This window comes from Ixodes scapularis, unplaced genomic scaffold (genome assembly GCF_016920785.2).
Source record: "Ixodes scapularis isolate PalLabHiFi unplaced genomic scaffold, ASM1692078v2 PGA_scaffold12__126_contigs__length_90152505, whole genome shotgun sequence".
NCBI classification, from domain to species: domain Eukaryota; kingdom Metazoa; phylum Arthropoda; class Arachnida; order Ixodida; family Ixodidae; genus Ixodes; species Ixodes scapularis.
In genome coordinates this window covers 21,535,603-21,555,843 of record NW_024609838.1, presented here as the reverse complement: position 1 = coordinate 21,555,843, position 20,241 = coordinate 21,535,603, and the positions used below count along the sequence as shown (strand labels likewise).

The 20,241-nt window shown below is 47.5% G+C and overlaps 1 protein-coding gene across 1 annotated transcript; it reads right to left on the bottom strand.

Moving 5' to 3' along the window:
- Nucleotides 1-3,668: 3,668 nt before the first annotated feature.
- LOC121835266 lies at nt 3,669-19,822 on the bottom strand. The gene is made up of 6 exons (XM_042289269.1): nt 19,311-19,822; nt 17,061-17,311; nt 15,683-15,786; nt 14,755-14,863; nt 12,432-12,632; nt 3,669-3,950 (listed from the first exon to the last, which is right to left on the bottom strand). The coding sequence occupies exons 3-6, from the start codon at nt 15,781-15,783 to the stop codon at nt 3,810-3,812; spliced, it is 552 nt and encodes a 183-aa protein (XP_042145203.1). The 5' UTR covers nt 15,784-15,786; nt 17,061-17,311; nt 19,311-19,822; the 3' UTR covers nt 3,669-3,809.
- Between the last annotated feature and the right edge of the window lie 419 nt (nt 19,823-20,241).

The following is a 20,241-nucleotide window of genomic DNA, read 5'->3' as shown; positions in this document are numbered from 1 at the left end:
GCCTTTACGCATCTAACGTACCATTTGCGAAGCGCACAATCAATCTGTGAAGCCTTTCTGATAATATCGTAACGGTAACGCAACATTAAAGACTTGCATCTCGGAGATAGAATGGGTTCCTGTAAAGCGAACGGTTCGTCTCCCAACAATCCGCCAACACCACTTCAAATGTCCGCCAACTTGTTATGCCCATCACCCTTGGAGGCCAACATTTGCGGTTCACGTAAGCAGAGATTCCGGGCAACATTTAATACGAAAATAACAAAACAAAAAATTAACGTGTGTCTAGATCACGTGATGTCAGCCCGCGTTTCAGCACGCTAGAAATAAAATGTTTGTCGACTGCAAAACGACTGCTACCTTGGGTTTTTAACCTGCATCACTCAGTGAAACTAAGGTGCCTCAATGCCCTTCTGTTTAGAGTGATGCCATCCTTTGTAGTACCCGAGGCCGACAGCATGCGCTCACGGGGAAAATACAAAGAAATCGACGAAAACAAAATGTCGCCATAGCACAGTCAGCGCCACAGACGCGTGCAGGGACACGCTCTTTCACGCGCTTCTGAACAAAAAATAAATGTAAAAGTGGGAACAAAATGGCCAGATGTCTCCACCCTAAGCAAAGCGCAGATGAAGGCACCCTAAGTGAAACAGGTTAAAAATCACCTCCGTTTCATTTTTGTTTAAAAAAGTACAGTCCCCTTCAGTATCACCCAGGAAGGTCACACGCCGTATATTACGACCTAGTTCTGTCTAAACGTTTCTGAAATGGTCAGGCAAACTTTGAGGCTACTCCAGTTTGAAAAATGGCGGCGGTGAGGCAAACCAGTGGAAGTGCTACGCGCGTTGTACCGGTTCGCTTCACCATTGAAGATGACCTCAACTTTGTGGAAGAAAGAGAAAGAAGGAAAAAAGAACGATGCTCGTGGCGGGCGAGGACATGCGGAGTTTGGAGCTGGAGACATGAAACAGCCGGTGCCGAGCAAGGCCTCCAACAGAAGACCCGGACCACTAGACAGCCTTGGCCCTCATCTTCATCGGACTCTGAACTTAAGTACAGATCACGGTGTAAGATCAACTCTTTAGATGAGGACACGGCGGGGCTAAACGCGCGGCGCGAGGAATCAGATAGCGTTCGTTCGATGGGCATCCGAAAGGCTGCATCATTCCGCGGCCACCCTACCCACGGCTGACAGTGTCGCCGGCGGCAAGGAACGCGCTGTCCTCACCTGAAGAGTGTTATCTCACACCGTGGGCACGGTGTAAGATAATAGTCTTCAGGTGATGACAGCGCGCTCCTCGCGACGTGCGGATAAAGTTCGCTTTTCGCTCTCTTTCTCCCTCTCACTATGGTTTCAAGCGGCGCCGGCAGATGACTCGTCGACCCGTGGGCACCGTGTAAGACGGAGGAGGCAGGCCCGTCGAACGAACGCTATCTGATTCCTCGCGCCGCGCATTCAGCCCCGCCGTGTCCTCACCTAGAGTGTAGCTTACACCCTGACTGTGGTACAGATAAAACCTTTTCCCAATGGTAGCGCTTCCCTGTGTAACTTCCTCGGAGCGAGTGGAACTCGACCTGATCGGGCGGTATTGACAGGCGACCCACAACCTCCTCACATGAATCAACGCGACGAACCTTTTCGAGCGCCCACAGAAATGGTGTCGATAGCCAAGTACGTCGCTGACGCCGTCAAACCCAGAAGGGTTTTTACCGTGCGGTTGGTACGCGAGCGGCGCGACCTATTGCTTGCATACTTCCAAGCAACATGACGAGGCCAACATAAGATAGAAGGGATCCTACAACACACTGAAGCGAACCATAGATCGAACCGCTGGCACAGTCCTAAAAAAAAAAAAAAAAAAAGACAAAACACGTTCACGTTTAAAACGGTCGCAGCGCTTTTCATGCTCAAATCGTAATTTTTACTGGCGAAAGGGCAAAATTTAACCAAAAACCATGCTGAACCTCGAGAGGCGTCGGGACTCGCAAGCAGCCGCGGAGCTTTAGCAGACGAAAACGCGTGGAATAATGCGCCGGCGGCGCCACCTAGCTGCAAAAAAAAAAAATAATAAATCGGACACGGTTTTGGATCCCCTCCAATGTACAGCGTCTATGGGAAGTTAGAAGTTCCATAACTGAGTTGATATAGTAACGGTGGACAGAACAATGCACGGTGAAGTAGACTATAGACGCTTTACACACGCGCCAAATTACAGCCGCCATTACTGACCTTCTCTTGTCTTACCGAGATGCCGAGCAACTGAAACGGTAGTTGCGAATCCTCTACAAAGGCCGATGCTTTAGAAAAAGACACAGTTGAATCTACTATGGCAATAACCTGGCCTGCTGTGGTAATGATGAAGTGAAATAAACGAAATAAGAGGAAACAAAAACTGAAGGTCAGTTATGGCGGCGTCCATGCACAGCTGCTGCAAAGCGTCTATAGCCAGTCAAATAGCCACTGGACAATTCTAAACTTTGAAGAAGAACGGTGAATGCCCAGCAAGAAGTTTACACTTCAACTTTTAGAAACATTTTGACAAAATATACATACACATTTTGATTTAAGAATTATAAACGTTAAAATAAATTTTAATCACAGACTTTATAAGACACGTTTCGGAAAGATTTCCCCAAAATGTTTGTGTCTAATGTGCCAAATATTAAAATTTCTCTAAACGGTAATATTTTGTTAATGAGCCATTTTTGAAACTGCAACGAGAAGGTCGTTCCAAACTCCAACCGTACATGAAAAAAAAAAAAGAAATTGTTAAAAGAAAAAACAAAACAACGTTCCCGTACTTCGGGGACAGTTTAGGAAACATTTTTAAATATTTAATATTAGCAAAGCCCGCATATTTTATCGTGTCAATAGGATATGACATTTTATTTTCTCTCTATGCGCTCTTAGATAATTTAGTAAGATAAATAATTGAGTTGCTCTAGGAGCGTCTGTATATTTTTTCCTTGTTTTTGGGTTGTTGGTGCATAATTCAGGGAAGAGAGCCAAGGATCAATGTGATATAAAAAACAAAAACGGCAGTCACTTATGCACTAGATTTTTTTTTTTTTTATAAATGAAAACGCTCTACCTCGAAATTCAAAAGCCCTGCAAAAATAAAAAAAATAACTTGTCTTATAAAAAACAAATATCTATTAACATTATTTTTAACATTGCGGACAAGCTATATCTTGTACGGAAGACACGGTCTCCAGAACCCCTCGAGGGGACAGAAAGCAGTTTACACACTTCCATTAAAACATACTGTATATATACTTTCGCAATGAGAGTTTCAGATCGGTTGCAGAGGGTAACGTTGGCGAGAGTGTCTCGTCGGCGTCAGGCAACCCGTGTAAAGACGCGGAAGTCCACAGGCGAGCCACTAGACCAGGTTGAGGAAGCTAGCAAAGGTGCGAGTGAGCGAGTTCTTCTTGCCGCAGAGTCCTTGGAAGTCGTCCATGTCCATGTTGAAGAGGGCTGCGCCCGCAATCCGCTTCTGCGTGGTGTTGCAACGATTCGCACAACGATCACCCGAAAGACCTCCGCACTGACTTAGCAGGGCAGGATCACGTTAGAAGGGCAGAATCACGTTAAGAGGGCAGGATCATGTGGTGTATGTAAAAATGCATTTAGTTCGGTTGATCGTACAGAGGAAATGCTCATATGCTTAAACTTGATAATCATTAATTATTCAGAGGCTAGATACATGTTCTATTTTTTTTTTTTTTTTTAAGATTAGCCATGATATTCCTTCGCTGGGGCGTTCCAGATTCTTTCTGTTGACTTGGCACGTAAAACCCACTAAATCTTACTCATGACTTAGCGGTCTCACCAGCAGTTCCCTCGGAGGCCTGCCGGGGTACGACACGAAGGAGTCTCTCCCTACAAGCTCCAGACAGCCCGTTATCTGGTTGTAGGTCGTGTTCCACGCGGTGCTTGCTTCGCAGATCTGAGGGGACACGATAAAAAGCCCACCCCCCCTGACTTCGGTTTGACAGCTCACACGAACGAAGATAGTACTTCGTCTATACAACTTTTCACTGTTTGTCGCCCAGGCGGGATATGCATATTCACTGGGCTGCGAATGCATATGCCCGGCGTTTTATCCCCGTTTATGTTTTGCTTTCATTGTATTGAGTATTAACCCAACACGCTCATCAAAATCATCATGGTTCTTGCTTTGTAAATTTTTTTGCGGAAATCTGATTTGCAAATTTTGCAATCTCATTGCCCGCGGATCAATATTAAGGTGCTCGGGACACGCCCTACGTTTCTTAAATTGTCAGTGATTTTAGTCATCTACATGATCCCGATTCAAGAGTCGACAAAAGAACAGCTAAACCATGATTCTTTTAGCCCAATTGCTGGAAATACCGGAAACGTAGGCAGCGGCGTAGACTTTCCATTTTCCCGGGGGGGGGGGGGGGGGGGGCAGGGGGGCAGGCTACGAAGTTCTCCAGGGGGTGGTGGGGGGGGGGGGGGGGGGGCGCGCATTATCTTTTCGCCAGAACTGGAGATTGAAGCTTGAAGCTAATGAAAGCCATGCTGGGATTCCATTAATAATAAATAATATATATACACCAACCAAATCCTTGTATAAAGGCGAAACCCTACGTTTCGAGACCAGCTCGGTCTCTTCTTCAGGGGTTGACTGCGGCTATGGCCGTTGAGGAGCAGTAATCTGTTTTTACTTATTTTTATTATTATTTATTATTATTGTTGCTCCCCAACCAGAGAGACTTCTCTCAAATGTTCACCTTCATGGGATTCCATTTCCCATGCATTTTGTCAATCAAGGCAACGTGGGCGTTATTTTGTTTACATGCCACTACTAGAAGCTCGTTACATGGCACGTAAACAGCGTCTCGGTAAGGATGATAACCCGGGCCCAGGGGGAAGGGCTGTGCCCCCCCCCCCCCCCCCACCCCCCTCGGATCTCACCAGGGGGGCACGAGCCCCGATGCCCCCGAAGTTTACGCCTATGAACGTAGGTACAGAGTGCCCTTCAAACTTATCCGGAACACGTGAACGATGTCTTATCTCATTGCAGAGCTAGCCTGCAGCAACGGCCGAAGACCTGCCGCATGACGAAGCGCCCAATGGAACAGTCCAAGCAGGGCAGGCCGCTCGCTAGACCGTGACCGCCGCAAAACTTTTGCAGGCCGACCAATATACTTTGTGCCGTATCTTCGCACCAAGATAAATATGTTACTGTGGAAACAGTCAGTGATTAAGAGATTCAATCACTACGCATTTTTTGTTGTTTAACCTAACGAGGCAAAAAGTATAAATCGCCTTGCGGGAAAAGTTGCTGTGTTGTCCCCGGTCCAGCAGCGATTTCAACCTTGAGCGGAGGACCTCCCCTGCTCGGAGTGTTCCATTGATCGCTAGGTTATGAAGCAGTTTCTCGGCAGCTGCCAGAATAAGGCATCCGTCTGCTCGCCTTTCCAGCATAAAAGATGCGCCATTTGTTTCGGGTTTTCGCTTTAGACTGGTTACAACCGCAGATGCTAGCACGTGCAGCGCGTGTATCTACTCTAGAAGCCTGCTGCTTGGCGTTTGGGTGTTTTAGCGAAAGAAGCCAAAGAGACCGAACCATAGAGGGCGCTTTGTCCAGCTTGTTTTTAGGGTGCCTCCATTTGTTGGCCGCTGCTGACAGCGTGGAGACACCAATGGAGCCAATGGAGCGCCACAATATGGCGCCTGAGGTCAGTATTAGCACCACATTGGATGTGGGTCCTGTACATCGTGTGTGACAAAGTCGTGGTGCAAAAACGTTGCGTTTAGAGAAAGGTCTGGAAAGATAGACGGAATATCACGCCGGTGAGAGTATCGCAAAGTTCGCCACAAAATGGCGGGTGTCTCCACCCTGCCACCCTGTCAGCGGAGCGGCCGGCAAAGGGAGGCACTCTTCTTGTTTCCTCAGCGCTCGCCTCTGTACCGAGGAGGGGACTCTACGTCCAACTTGTTTTCCCCGGAGCTGCGTGTATGTACACTGTAGTTGTGTGTTTACCAACACAAGGCACGTGCACTGGATTCTTCGCTTCATCTTTCTCGATGGAGCGCGGGGCAAAGATTGGGCCCAACTCGTGCCGAATTTCTTTACTGCGTTCGCGCTTGGCTTCACCGATTGAATACGAGCCCCAGCCGAATGCTGAAGCAACGTTCGGCTACGTGGTTCAAGCGCTGCTTCAAAACACAAACGAATAACCTGTGTTCTTGTTGTTCGGCCCATCAGTGTATAACTAAATTTAGCCACTAGAGGCGCTACAACTGGATCACCTTCTCAATACATGGCTTGCGAGCGTCGCCATTGCTGGGTACCGAGGGTTATTTCTACTTACTGGTTTCGTCGAACTACAACTTCCGCAATGTGCAACACAAACGGCGAACCGAACACTCGCGACGCATATAAAATACTGGCATGTCCGCGAATGACGTTACAAGCAAGCTATGTATACTTGGCGTCAACTATTTTGTTCTACACTGTCAAGGCTAGCCTGGCTTCCATGGTGCTGAGGCCCCGCACTGCTGCGCGAACACGTGGCATTGTCTGGCGTCGCACTCGCTCGCATGGCTAGTCTTGACAAAGTTGGAGCACTGGCGAAGCTACACTGGCCTCCACAACGTAGTCTGAATTCTTTACGGATCTTCTTCATCTAAATCAACGCGGGCCACAGGTTGAACAAGAGGGCTGAGTCAGCGTTGGGCGACGACTTCGGATCCAATCACACGCTTCCTTTCCATGGATGGATGTTGGATGGATGTTAATGGCTATACCCTTCGTAACCCGCGGTAGCTTGCGCCACCTAGCCTAAGTCTAAAGACTTAGCCTTAGGAAATTGGACTTTAGCCAAACTCAGGGATCCTGGGTTCGAGCCCCACCCCTGCCCGTTTCGATCTGGATGAGCATCGTACCGGCGTGCGGTCGTGTATCACTACTGCGTGGTGCACGTTAAAGACCCCAGGCTAGCGGCTGTACCGCATTGGTTAAATTTCTCATCTACAGCTGGGAGACTCGTCGCCCCTGTGAGGCAGACCAAGTTCTAGGCTGTATAAACACACACACAACCCAATTTTTTTTTTTTTTTTGGACTTTAGCCAAATTTTTTCCCCTAGCTATCACCAAGCAGTGAGGGAAGACACCAGGATGACGTTCGGGGGATCGGGTGAAAAACGAAAGAGAACATCACCCCCCCCTCTTCTCCCCGGCGAGAAGTCGCCAATGTTCCTCCGGTCAAACCTTGTCTGCGTTATCCCAGCACCGGACCCATTGGGAGGGGGGGGGGGGGGGGGGAAAGGGGGGAGGTTGAGACTTTGGACCGGAGCCACGCGGGAGGGAGTCCCAATCTTCATCTGTCCCGTCTGTTTCCAGTTGTGCTAGTTAGTTATGCATCATTCAGTTTTCTTTAGGTAATTTCTACCAATCTTCTAATTGCCTCTCTGCTCTCAAAAAACGACCAGTCCATGTCCCATGTACTCCCTTATTCGGTGTCTTTCCATGTGCTCCCAGCGTTATTATGCCTGAGCTCTTTTGTCGAATCTATAATCCCGGTTGAATTTCTGATTTCTCGCACAATACTTCATTGCAAAAGACAGTCCTGGTACTATCAGTCTTTTCTATATACCTCTGACTACTTTATATTTATTAGAGTTCCACAGCGTCTTGAGCGTCATAATAGATGAATTTATTTTCCATTTTCAAAATATATTCTTCTCATGTTCCTCCAGATATTTCCTTCCCTCGTTGAGCCAGACTCCCATATACTATTTGTATTTTCCTATATGGTCCATTACAATGTCTTGTATCCTCAGAGGTTCCCTCTTTTCATCGTTAAACACCATTACTCCAGACTTGTCACTACTAAAACTAAAGGTCCAAGGTGTCCCCTTCCTCTCCCATATTCCAGCTAGTTCCTGTAACGTATCCTGGTTATCTACAATAAGTACTATGTCTTCCGCATACATCAGTCCTAATTTTACCTGTACTACATTTCTCCCTCCTTCCATGTAACTCACATCAACACGTAAGTTGCCCTGGTCTAAGTTCTTTTCCAGTTCACTGACATATATCATGAAGAGCAGTGGCGACAGTGGACATCCCTGCCCGATCCCTTTTTTATTGCTGCGGGTTGTGATGTTCTGTCTCGTCCTGACTTTATTCAGGAGACTTCCGAACACGGCCTTCCAGCTGGCCTCGCCCACCTCGTCGAGTTGGGAAGGGGTCATACCACCAGCGACCGCGTGCTGCATGAGGGGTGTCGGACATTCCGTTGCTCCTGCCTCCTCCTCGCTTCTCAGTGGCAAACCGAACTCTAGCCTTGGGTCTATTCTGGAGGCTTCAACCACGGCATTCCTGCTTGCCTGCCTCCTGATCCTCCCCGCCCTGCTGAGCAACAAGTCGCACTACCACCGCCTGAGCGCCGCTCGAGTTAGGTATCGGATGTCCAGTTTCTCCTCGGTCCCGTTATGGTTTGCAGGTGCGGGTCCAGACACTCTGGCAGACGGGACGGACCCGTTGGCAAACCGGGGGTTTCGGTCTGCCCATGCAAAAAGCATCTCGCCGTACGGAGGAATAACACCGACTTCCGAGATGCCAAGAAAGTGCTGATTTTGTAGAAGGACTCCCAGGACGCAAGGCCGCTAGAGAGGCGACCCCGCGAGAGGCGAGACAACACAAGAGATCGAGTCAGAGGCTCAAGAAGGACATCGCCTAGGAGCCGGGCCTGCTGCGGAACCCCTGCGAGCACCGCAAGCCCCCAAGAGTTGCACTGCAGGATATGTGAGCCCCGCATCGTCGAAGCACGATTAATGTTTATATTAATTCGAAGAAATGTACAAAAAAGCCGTTTACAACTCCTTGTAACGCCGAATTTGAGCGCAGCTCTTGAGGAGGAGGAGGGAAGGGTACGGGGGGGATCAGTTGACCTCGGAAGGAGGGAATCACGTGACCTCGGGGGGAGGAGTCACGTGACCTGGGGGTCACGTGACGATGACGTCATCAGTCATGATGACGATGACGATGCGGGTGCCGATTACGTCATTGGCATCCGCATCGCCATCGTCATCATGACGTCATCGGCATCGTCATCATCACTGATGACGTCATTGTCACGTGACCCCCAGGTCACGTGACCCCCCCCCCCCTAGGTCCTCCCGAAGGAGCCCGAGGTCCTCCCGAGGTCCTTCCGAGGTCCTTCTGAGGTCGTCCCGAAGAAACCCGAGGTGCTTTCGAGGTCCTCCCGAAGGAACCCGAGGTCCTGGGGGGGTCACGTGATGATGACGTCATCAGTGATGATGACGATGCGGATGCCGATGAGGTCATTGGCATCCGCATCGCCATCGTCATCGTCACTGATGACGTCATCGGCATCCGCATCGTCATCGTCACTGATGACGTCATCGTCACGTGACCCCCCCTAGGTCCTCCCGAAGGAACCCGAGGTCCTCCCGAGGTCCTCCCGAAGGAGCCCGAGGTCCTCCCGAGGCCCTCCCGAAGGAACCCGAGGTTTTTCCGAGGTCCTCCCGAAGGAACCCGAGGTCCTCCCGAAGGACCTCGGGTTCCTTCGGGAGGACCTCGCTAGGACCTCGGGTTCCTTCGGGAAAATTTACCCATAATGCACCGCGCGGTTACGCCGACGGCGACGGCGACGGCGACGCCGACGCCGCTCAAGCCGGAAACGGGCGCCTAAGAGCTGCGCTCTAAAAGTTAACCCCGCGATCAGTGTTGTGAATTCCTCCGCCCTGAGTGAACCCTAAAGACGGTAATGCACGGCGCTATCACAGGGTTGTGCAGTTTGTGATTCCCACGTTATAACTACATTCTTGTCTTTGTACACCTGCTGAAGAAACCTAACCAAATTTGCATCTAAGTTATACTCCTTCAGCAGACCCCAGAGTTTTTCCTGGCTCACATTATTGTACGCTCCCTCTATGTCCAAAGAAGCTGATCATAAAAAAGTTTGGTTCTTCATTGCTATTTTTATACATTGTCTGGCGACGAAAAAGTTATGTTGCAGTCTTCTATTTCTTCGCAATCTGTTTTGGAGCTCACCCAGTATCTGCATATCTTCTGCCCATTCCTCCATTCTCCGCTTTACTATCTGCATAGCTAGTCTGTATATAACGGAAGTTACCGTTATTGGTCGGTATACCTTAATGTTGTCTTTGTTTCCTTTGCCTTTATGCATTAGTCTCATCTTACTCAATTTCCGATCATTGGGCACCTCTCCTCCCATAATTATTTGATTAATCAGATGCCGTAACTTCAATTTACTTGCTTTTCCTAGTGCCTTAATGAGTTCCATGGCCAGTGGCTGCACCAGCGGGAACCTTAAGGTTCCCGCTGGTGCGTAGCAACAAAGACGAAGACGTCTTTGTTGCTACGCAACAAAGACGAACACAAGAGAATGGGATAAGGGAGAAAGATAATTATCTTTCTCCCTTATCCCATTCTCTTGTGTTCGTCTTTGTTGCTACGCAATTCCGCTCCTCCTCTACACTGCAGCGGTCAGTGCTACCCACTGACCCACTCTGCTCAAGCTGGTAGAAAGCCTTTTCGATTGGCGGCCACCAATGTTGCTTGATGGGGTTTTCAAAGGTGTCTAAATTGATCCTTCTCTGATTGAACTCGAGCCTCAAACGAACGCTGACGCAGCGTTCGGCTACTTCAGCCGAGCGTTGCGTCAGAAACACTAACGAATAGCTCACGACAGTTCGATCTCCTTCCCATTAGCACATAAAAATCGCAACCTCCCGCTTGCCAAATAGTAATCGGTATTTCTGAGCGTTGTGCGGGCGAAAAAAAAAATATAACAAAAACGGAGTGCATTGAATTATGTTTACAAAGGTGTATTTACGTAGTGCATTCCTCCTTCCAAACTTTTATAGGCGTAGGTATGAAAAAAAAGAACAAAAAGCGTTGAAGTCCGAAAAAACAAAAACCTGTATTTCTACGCACAAGAAGAGAAACGGCAAAAGTAGTACATCTGGTTGTCACTGCTACTTATAAGGGATACCAGACACGCTCGAATCAGCTAATTAAACTTTCGTGTATTCATAAAAAAAAAAAAAAAAACTTTAACGTTTTTGTTTTATGTCACGCCATTTGTAACAACGTCAACCAGACGCTTTTTTTTTTTCGTTTTCTTCCTGATGCCACAATTTTTGTACTTTGCGCAAATGCCGCTTAGAACGGATCCCTGACATTAATGACCTATGAAACACGCGTTCGTTTTTCACCCCACGCAATAGAAGTCCCAGAAAAAAATTAAAGAAAAACGAGCAGCGTTCACCCCCTCAACTCGCAGCCAGAACAAGCGGCCACGTGATCTGGAGCCGATTATATGCCGCCAATGTAGATCATAGCCACGCGCTGGGGTTGGCAAAGCACAGGGCACGCGCTTAGTTCCAGATATTGTTATGGCTCGGCTATTTTCGTCGTTGCAGCGATTGGACACGGGCCACTACCCGAATGCTTCTCGAGCTAGTAACTATCACGAGCCCAAATCGAGTGCCCACGCAATGCTCGGGTCCAATCTATGAACAGCATTCAAATATCGTCACTTGGGTGTTCTGCGATCCCCACGTTACGTCATGAAATTTTGCAAAAGAGAGATTGGATGAAAATGATCGCTTTTGTCCTTGAAATTACACCGCAACAAAGGAGTTTCTTGGTCAATGGTGCTGCGTGCGAGTATCCTTGAGCCCCACTTGTGCCAGTAAATTGTGTAAAGTGAAAAACATTCCAACTGAATATCGTTGCACAGCTCCTTTAAGCATGAGAAAAGCAGTTTTCTTTCTAATTATTTTTTTTCCCAATCTGTACGCTCATGACATTTGTGTATGACGAATGTTCCACCTAAAGACACCTTTGTGGAAAGTTTAATTGCAGTAAGTTCATCGGTGTGTTTTCGTCGTTACAACGCTGGACTAGCACTCTGAAACAGCCTGTGTATATTGTCACGAATGACAATTGATGACGCCATGAAAACTTAAACAAACTAAACGTTTAATTGGGCGAACTTGTGCCTAAAACAAAAAGGGCACAGAAGATAACGATAGAGCGTCGCGGGCGTGGATGGCGGCGTAACAGCAGGATCAAACACTGGGGCGAGACTGACTCCGTCTCCCCACGCGGAGCCTCTTTTGTACACACGTGGGCTTCTGGAAGAATCGCCGTAGACGATTCGGCGCGTAGAACATTCTAATCTCGAACATGCAACAGAGTTCTCGAATTTACCAGAACATTAAATTGCAAGAATAAATAGAAGATGCGTCGCTTCCAGGAATCGAACCCTGGCTCTTCACGTGGGAGGCAAGCACGATAACCGTTAGAAAACGGCCGCGTTGTCTACTTGGCCAGCTACGCGCGCGGCAATCTGCCGTTTACGAAATTACTTTAATTTAGAGTAGGGACGGGTGATTATACCTCGTGGTAGGCGACGGGCTGCGCGGTGCGGATCATTACCGGCCTAGGCAGTGGAGGGTGCGGATGGTTCAGGTGCTTCCGACTGCTCTTCGTCAGCTTGTAGCGGAAGCCCACGAAGGAGAAGCTCAGCATGAGCTTGGAAAGCACTGCTTCGGCTTGCTCCTCCAAATACGAGGACTTGACGGATTCCAGGATGCCCTCCTGGTCAGGGGGAGGGGGGGGGGGGGGGGGGGGGGGGACTCAGAAACAACAACAAATATACAAAATAAAGTTAACGAAAAAGTGGTAAGCAGATTACCCCAACTTAATAAGGTATGACTTAGGGGTTTTATTGTGAGTAAGCGCTGGAAGACTCGTAGACAAGAGCAACCGAAACAAAATATCGAAACGTACTAAAATTGTTTAACGCTATTTGCGGAAAACAACAACAACAGAAAAAAGAAAACAAGGACCACAAGCTTATTTATTGCGCCACAATTCGAAATATCATCTTGTCAAAAGCGTAATTGTGAAGTGCGTACAGCAAATGAAGGGTTGTTTAAAACTAAGGATGTGGAACTAGTCTTACGAGTTTATATTTTTACACACGTGTTTCAGCCTTCAACGCGGAATCGCATGGTGCAATTCTTCTTGGGATTTTTGGTCGCGATTTCGAGTGCCGCCGCTCCCATCCACTCTTGTGTCGCCGCACGAACAGTGTAGCGACTGAAGACCGCAAGCAAAATCTTACTATGTGAGACAGAGGTAACATTTATGTGCATTTCACCGAATGAACAAGGCACGCGAGCGCGCCTTGTTCAAATGCATGAATAGTTGTACAAATATGATGTTGGCTTTGTTTTTGTTTGTTTTTTTTCTGGAAAAATCATATTGAAAGAGGGATCGCTAATTTTATAATCTCTGATAAAGATCATTGTGATAGTTTTTAACTGGAGAATGCGATATGGTGTCTTGCTTTCTTTATCTAGTTTCTCGTCGTTTGAGCTGTTCTATTTATAAAAAAAAATGACCCTCCACAAAAAAAAAAGAAAAAAAAAATATCGGCGTAACTACTTTTTGTTGTTTACTCTTTAATTGTAATTAAAATTGTAACTGTGATTTTTATTTTGATCTAGGAGGTTTTGGGGTGTGCCAGAAAGACCGGGGGCCCGTACCAGTTGGCCTTCACCAAAATAGAGTAAATAAATAAAAAAATAAGGCTTTTCACAAGTTTGCTGCAATGCTTGGCGGCTATGAACAAAGATTCAGTACGGTACGGCGACTATATACAAAAATAATGTACGACTATGCGACTATGTACAAAGATGCTGCGCGGCTTGGCGACAGATTGTCCTTATGTTCTCCGGGTGGGCAACAGTCTCTTATGGAACGTGGAAGGGAACGCCACAGCTGGACAGTGTGTGAGAGAATAATTGCCGATGGCGCAGGGTCCATGCCACGACAGGGGACAGGTCACCGTTTTCTGTCCTACGAATCTGGGAGGCAAACAGTTCGAAAGCACCGAAAGGATGAAGCGTCGTCAAGAAGAACCGGAGGAACGCCGTATTATGCCGCAAAGACAGGGGCTTCCAGAGAACTGCACAGAGTACCTCTGGAGTTGATATGACTCTGTAGGCACGAGTGGGGTGGTCCTCCCTGTAGACCACAGCGAGTAGGCCGCACGTCTCTGGAGACTCTGCGATCTGGCCAGACGAGTTTCTTGGTGAGGAAAGTAGATTGGGGTACAGTAGTCAAGCTGTGGTCGCACGAGCGCAGGGTCTAATTTAGGCAGAGCGTCTGCTCCGGCAGAGCGTGTGGCACGTCGTGAGAAAGCCAGCATACGACGTGCTGGAACTATGACTGAATCTATGTGTGCATCGAACTTGAGCCGTTGGTTCACTGTCAAGCCCAGAATGTTAATCTGAGACACCCGTTTTAGTGGCTGGCTAACGATTTGCAGGAATTGCTGGTCGTTTCGCTTGCGATGGCTGCTGGTGATTAGCATGGTGATCGGCACTTCGAGAGGTTAAAAGGCAGCCAGTTTTGTACAGACCATTGTCGATGTTTTCTTTAAGTTGGTTAGGGGAACCTGTTGCTTGAACCGGATGCAGAAGTGTCAGGTCCTTGGCATAATGGAGGGGTTGAGACTCGGTATTGATGGTGACATCATTAGTAAACATGTTGAACAGCACTGGTCCTAACACAGATCCTTGGGGGATACCGGAGGTGACCAATCTGAATACTACGAAATTTACAAAGTTTTTGTTGGTCCTTGTGCGCCTTACACCAGCGAGAAGAGCGTCAATGTTGTCGTGTACTTTATGAATAAAACGACTGAACTCACAACCGAAAGGGCCTTTTCGTCGTCGTCACTGTGGAGTGGTGACGGGCAGGTTGCCTTGACAGGTTTCTCCACCAGGTTGTGGCTCCACTGAACCAGAAGGTCCATCTGCCTGTCAATAAAGAAAAAAAATGATAAAATTTCTACAAACTTTCTCAAATACACTGCGCAAAAATACAAACCCCCCCTCAAAAAAAAAAAAAAAAAAAATCAAGGCCGTGTTATAAGCGCCAGGAGAAGTTCCATAAAGGCGGATTCATTGTCCTTTATATTTTTTTACCTTGCTTTTGAAATCTAGCTTTGTGCGTACTCGATTAATATTACAAACGAGGTACCTCCGACGGAAATGCGGAAACTATAGATTTCCCTACTACATCGGGAGACCTACAAGAACGTCACCGTATCTCTGTTCCGTTCCCAACTAAGTTGACAGGACGGTTGATGGTATACATTCTTGTCGGACCAGACAACCGTCGATCTTGCTCCACGAGATCGCACTTTCTGCCGATACGCACGGGCAGAGAGCGGGGTCAGGCGGTAAAAAATTCACCCGAGTGATGGATCTGGCGAGCACTTATAGCTTCTCTGGGTTTGTTTCGACACCTCTATCTTTTCGAACCGTTATCTTCGCTATATAATCGAGCGCAGGTATAAACTGGACGCGATTGCTGCGTCATCGTTCTGCTGGGACTTGCGTTTAACTTATGCGTGAAGTCGGCATTTCCGGCGAGATAACGTTCAAAAAAGAGAAAATAAGAAGGAGGACCTAACATTTCAAGGTTTTGGCTTTCATCGCAGTACAGCTGATCCCCCAAGTTTGTTTCTATCTTTGATGCCCGCGCGGCAATGTCGGTACTCAAACAAAACAAAAAGGCTCCACTCCGAAGGAGGGACCAAGAGAAAAGGAAAGAAAGATAGCAAAAAGATGTACCTGGCGTAGACAAGGGGTGAGAAGTAGGTACTCCTACGGGACGCTTCGGGCGGCAGAATAACGGAGAAGTCCTTGCGACGCTCTTTCAGGGACCCGTGCATAGCCTGCAGTTGAGACGGAGTGCCACCGGCGCAGCGCAGTGAACGTTGAATTATAGTCTTTCAGCAGTTACTCCATCGCTAAAGGAAACAAAACACGAACACATAAAGTGCCTTAAAAAAATACATTACTAGGACGAAAAAATTTCAGTCTCATCATCTGCATCAAGCAGCGTGCATAGTACCGACTTCTCTTCTAGTAAAGCATTTAATTTTAACACGAACAACCCCTTAACCTGCGAAAGACGACTTTCATGAGGTTATAAGAACAGTGTATCAATGTTATAAAGACAATTACTTCAATAAAAGCAAAAAAAGGCAAACCCGAAGCTTTCTTGAGTGTTGGACCCAGTCTCCAGTTATAAGCGGCTGTGAACTTTAATAGGACATAGTAGTCTTGGGAACACCCGTTGCATTAAGGACGTGTAACTTTGTGTGAAGCAATAGTTTTTGATGGTACCAAAATAATAATAAAAAAAACATTCACATATTTACTTCCGCGCTGAAACAATAGGCAAGGAACGCATGGAGCACGACAGCCATTTCCGTGCGAGTTGCGTTTTGGTAGGTTGGCATTGCGTTCGAAGGCATGAAGGCTTCCTCCGACTTTTAAATTGGTAATTAAGCAATCACAGCCTTCAAAAATGCCAAGAAGCGTGGCCGCCACAAATGTCGATATTGTATACATGCAACTTTGAGAAGATTTTAGACGAGCTCCTCTAGGAACATCCAAGTGAGGGCCAACATCGAACCTTTCGAAAAAGGTTGAATGTTGACCCTAGTTCACGTAGAGGCGAAAACTCAAACTAAGTTTGGTGTCAAAAAGAGGAGTTGCGCTACCTCTATCGCCTCATCCGTAACTCATCTGAACCGCAAAGGTGGATAGGAGGCATCTCAGCATTAGTTCCGAACGCCAATTCCACTTCGAGTTCTCATTGCTTCGTGTCGTCTTTACGTGAAAAAAGGTCCCATTCGCCAAATGGCTTTGTTTTTTTTAAGCAGGTAACTGAACAAAAACTCACACACAGGCACAACCTAGTCAACATAAGCGTTTTTTTTTTTTTTTTTTTTTTTTTTACGATTCACACATTTAGGAAGATAACGTAGACGGACGGACATACCTGACTCCTAAATCGAAACAACCAGATAGGACTCTTGTCTGTCCGCCAGTTTATGTTCTCTTGTGAATGACAGAGAGCGTGTTTAGTACGTCTATGGTTTGCATAGACTTTGCTTTGAGTAGACAGCGTTTCCACTGCAACAAATCTTCGCTCACGCACAAGTACGAACTCGTTGATGGAGGAGTCTGTGACGGCGAAGCTCTCCGGTTCCGTGATGTGCAGGACGATCCCGTCGTAGTCGAAGGCGTCCAACCAATGGTGAGTATTGAGCAGGAGGTCCACCCTCGCATACTGGGAGTCCTCGACGGCGGGCGCGAACCTCGCGCTGTCCGTCTCGTGCCCGCCCAGGACCAGGTACACCTTGAGGCCCCTGGCGTGAGACTTGAGCCAAGAGAACTGCCGCAACCCATCTGCGCTCCGCCACCCATCGCGCGGATAAAGTATATGCTGTTGTATACTGACGACAGCAGAACGGAAGAACGAGCTCGACGACACAAAAACGCAGAGGCGTTGTCGAAGGTCTACTCCGTTCACCTGTAAGCTGAGACTAGAAGCTCCGCCTTCAAGGCGAGCTTTCTGCCCTTGCTAACGCCAATGTGAACGCGCAGGCACGCACAACCAAAGCACTGCGGAAGCCAGCAAGCTCGCGCTGAAGGCAGAGCTTCAAGTCTCAGCTTAAAACGGCTCGCGCATGAGGGGATATGTACAACCGAAGCTCTTTTCTACTGTTCTCACCTTGTCAGTGACACTTGTAGAAAACACAAATTGGCGGACGCTTGTCTTTGACGAAAAAGTGTGTGTGTGTGTGTGGGGGGGGGGGGGGGGGGAATTCGGAGGAAAGGATTGCCGACCTTAGCCTTTTCTTCGTGACAGTCGTTTAATGCTATTCCCTGAGTCTGTACACGAAACACCTACCGGAAGCGAGCTGTCACAACACTTACTCTATTAGACCACCATAAAGCAGCGTGTGCAATGTTGCTGCAACTACGGCTCGAAGAAGAAAACCCGGTTCTGGATTTTAGGGTAAGGAACATGCAGGACAAACCAACATTGGTCATTTGCATAAGTAGAGAAGCAATTAAATAAAAAAAAAATACAGACCCTTTCTAAGCCAGCTCTGGTGCAGCTAGTTCCGGGGCGACTGAGTTTTGTCCAATCTAGCTGCTACATTTACTCAGGGTCAGGTTACTCAAGATACCACTCGATATTTTCGAGCAATATTTTCCAGGAAAACCTGACATTGCATTATACATTTTCACACAGAGTTTTCTTATAATTACTCTCGCCTAACACCACTGTCACCATCAAGCACGAAGTCATTCACTTTCACTCTACGAGTTCTCCAATCAATGTAAGGAATATATGGTCGATCACCTGAATCTGGTGAAAGACCCACTATTCAGACTTTCGCCTTATATCACGTAAACACCAGCAAGGCCCTAACTCAATCTCTTTCGCTCTAAAACTTCTCCTTTGAATATCGCCAACGGAGGGTCGCTCATTGGAATGTGGCGAACTTTCCGCTTGAGACTATCCCCCATCATGCCGCACAACCTAGCCAAGCAAAAACTCCCTTTTTCGGTCGCCAGTTATACTTTGAATATCTTCAATAGAAGTTCGCTCACCGGAATGTAAATAACGACCCACTACTGAAACTATCACTTAATACCACGCACAACCCACCCAGGCGCAATCTCACTCTCTATCGCTCCACGAGTTCACGTATCGCGATGTCTACTTTTCGCATGTCACTCTGCCGTAGCTCACCAGTGCGCGGTGAGAAGTGCGAATCAAAGGAGCACACCAGCCCACCGCCAGAACAAACCACGAACAATAAGATATATTCCGATCGGTCGATCTCATGTCAGTTATTCCCACTAATATATGGTAAAATATTGCGCTATTTAGTTAGATCTCTAATTGAAATTCCTAAAAGTTGAAAAAGGAAATTTACCTTTCAGGGCAGTTTTGGCACAAGTTCCTCATAGTTTTGGTTAATACGACAACATGCAGCGGGGTACAAACTTCGGTGCCACTCTGTACCAAATGGCACAGCAATCAATTTACTGTTATCGCAACGTGCAGGAGCAACACGGTCGTACAAAAATGCGCCTTTTTTTTTTTTTTTTTTTTTTTGCTTTTTAGTTTCTCATTTGAAAATCTTGAAAAGAATGCCGCCCTCGCACCAACTCTGCCTCGATGTTTAGCGAAATAAAGTTCTAGCAAGCGCTCTGGCTTTGCCCTGCTTTTCCCGACGCAGGCTACCTGCTTCGTTAGCACAGGTATACCCGTGTAACGAATTTGTATAGAATCATTGCCGATTTATCTAAGAACGTTTGGCAGACGACGACTCTCGCCGACATTCGACGTCTGCCGATGTAGGCAATGAGTATCAACCGTGTGGCTTACGCTTTCCGAAGTCGATCTCCGGCCTGAGGCTGGTGATGTTTCGTCCGTCCTCGGACAGGCCGAGGCAGCAGTAGATGAGGGCCGTGCAGTAGGTGAATGGCACGTCTTTCGGCGTGTACGGCCATGGACGTTCCGGGCTCTCGTGGTCGTAGAAACACCAAAGGGGTTTGGGTCGTTCTGTGAAACGTGCGAGACAAAGGCGTCGCCGCGGCCGTGTTCAGGCTCAGGTCAGACAAAGACAGTGTCGGCGTATTTCGCCTTCAAACGTACTGGACCGGTGGACTTTTGTTTTCTTTGTTTAATACATCAAAGGCTGATTAACGCAAGGCCCGTCCCAGAAATATGTGCACCTTCCTTCCGTCCGTTCATTTCCTCGTAAAATATGGCGGGAAAATGGGCGTCACGTGATGCCACGGTATCGTACGTAACGATTTGATACCGTGAGGTCACGTCACGAGACAAAGAGAAAGTTGACGTCAAAACAGGTGACGTCAACTTTCTCGCTACGTTTCGTGGGAGAGGAAATTTTTCCTGCTAAGTTTAGCGGGGCAATTGACGCGTCACGTTAGCTAACGTCAGGTGACGTTGCATGACGTCATGATATCACGTGACAACACAGCGGCAATGTGACTTTAGGACGTGTGACATCGTTACGTGGCGTCGCAAGACTATGTCGCGTGACGTCGATCCCTCCGCTAAATGTAGCGTGAAAATAAACGAACTATCGGTCCTTCACACTAAAAAAACGACTATTTACTGCCTTACCAACAGGGTTAAAAACGGTCGCTCTTTAAAGGGCCAATGACAACTCTAAAATCTGTTCATATTATGTTTTCTCAAGCGCTTATAGGACCTCGAGATGTAGCTAGGCCGTAGAATTTCCTATTTTATCTGAAGAATACCAATAACATCCGTTGGTGTTAAAAATACC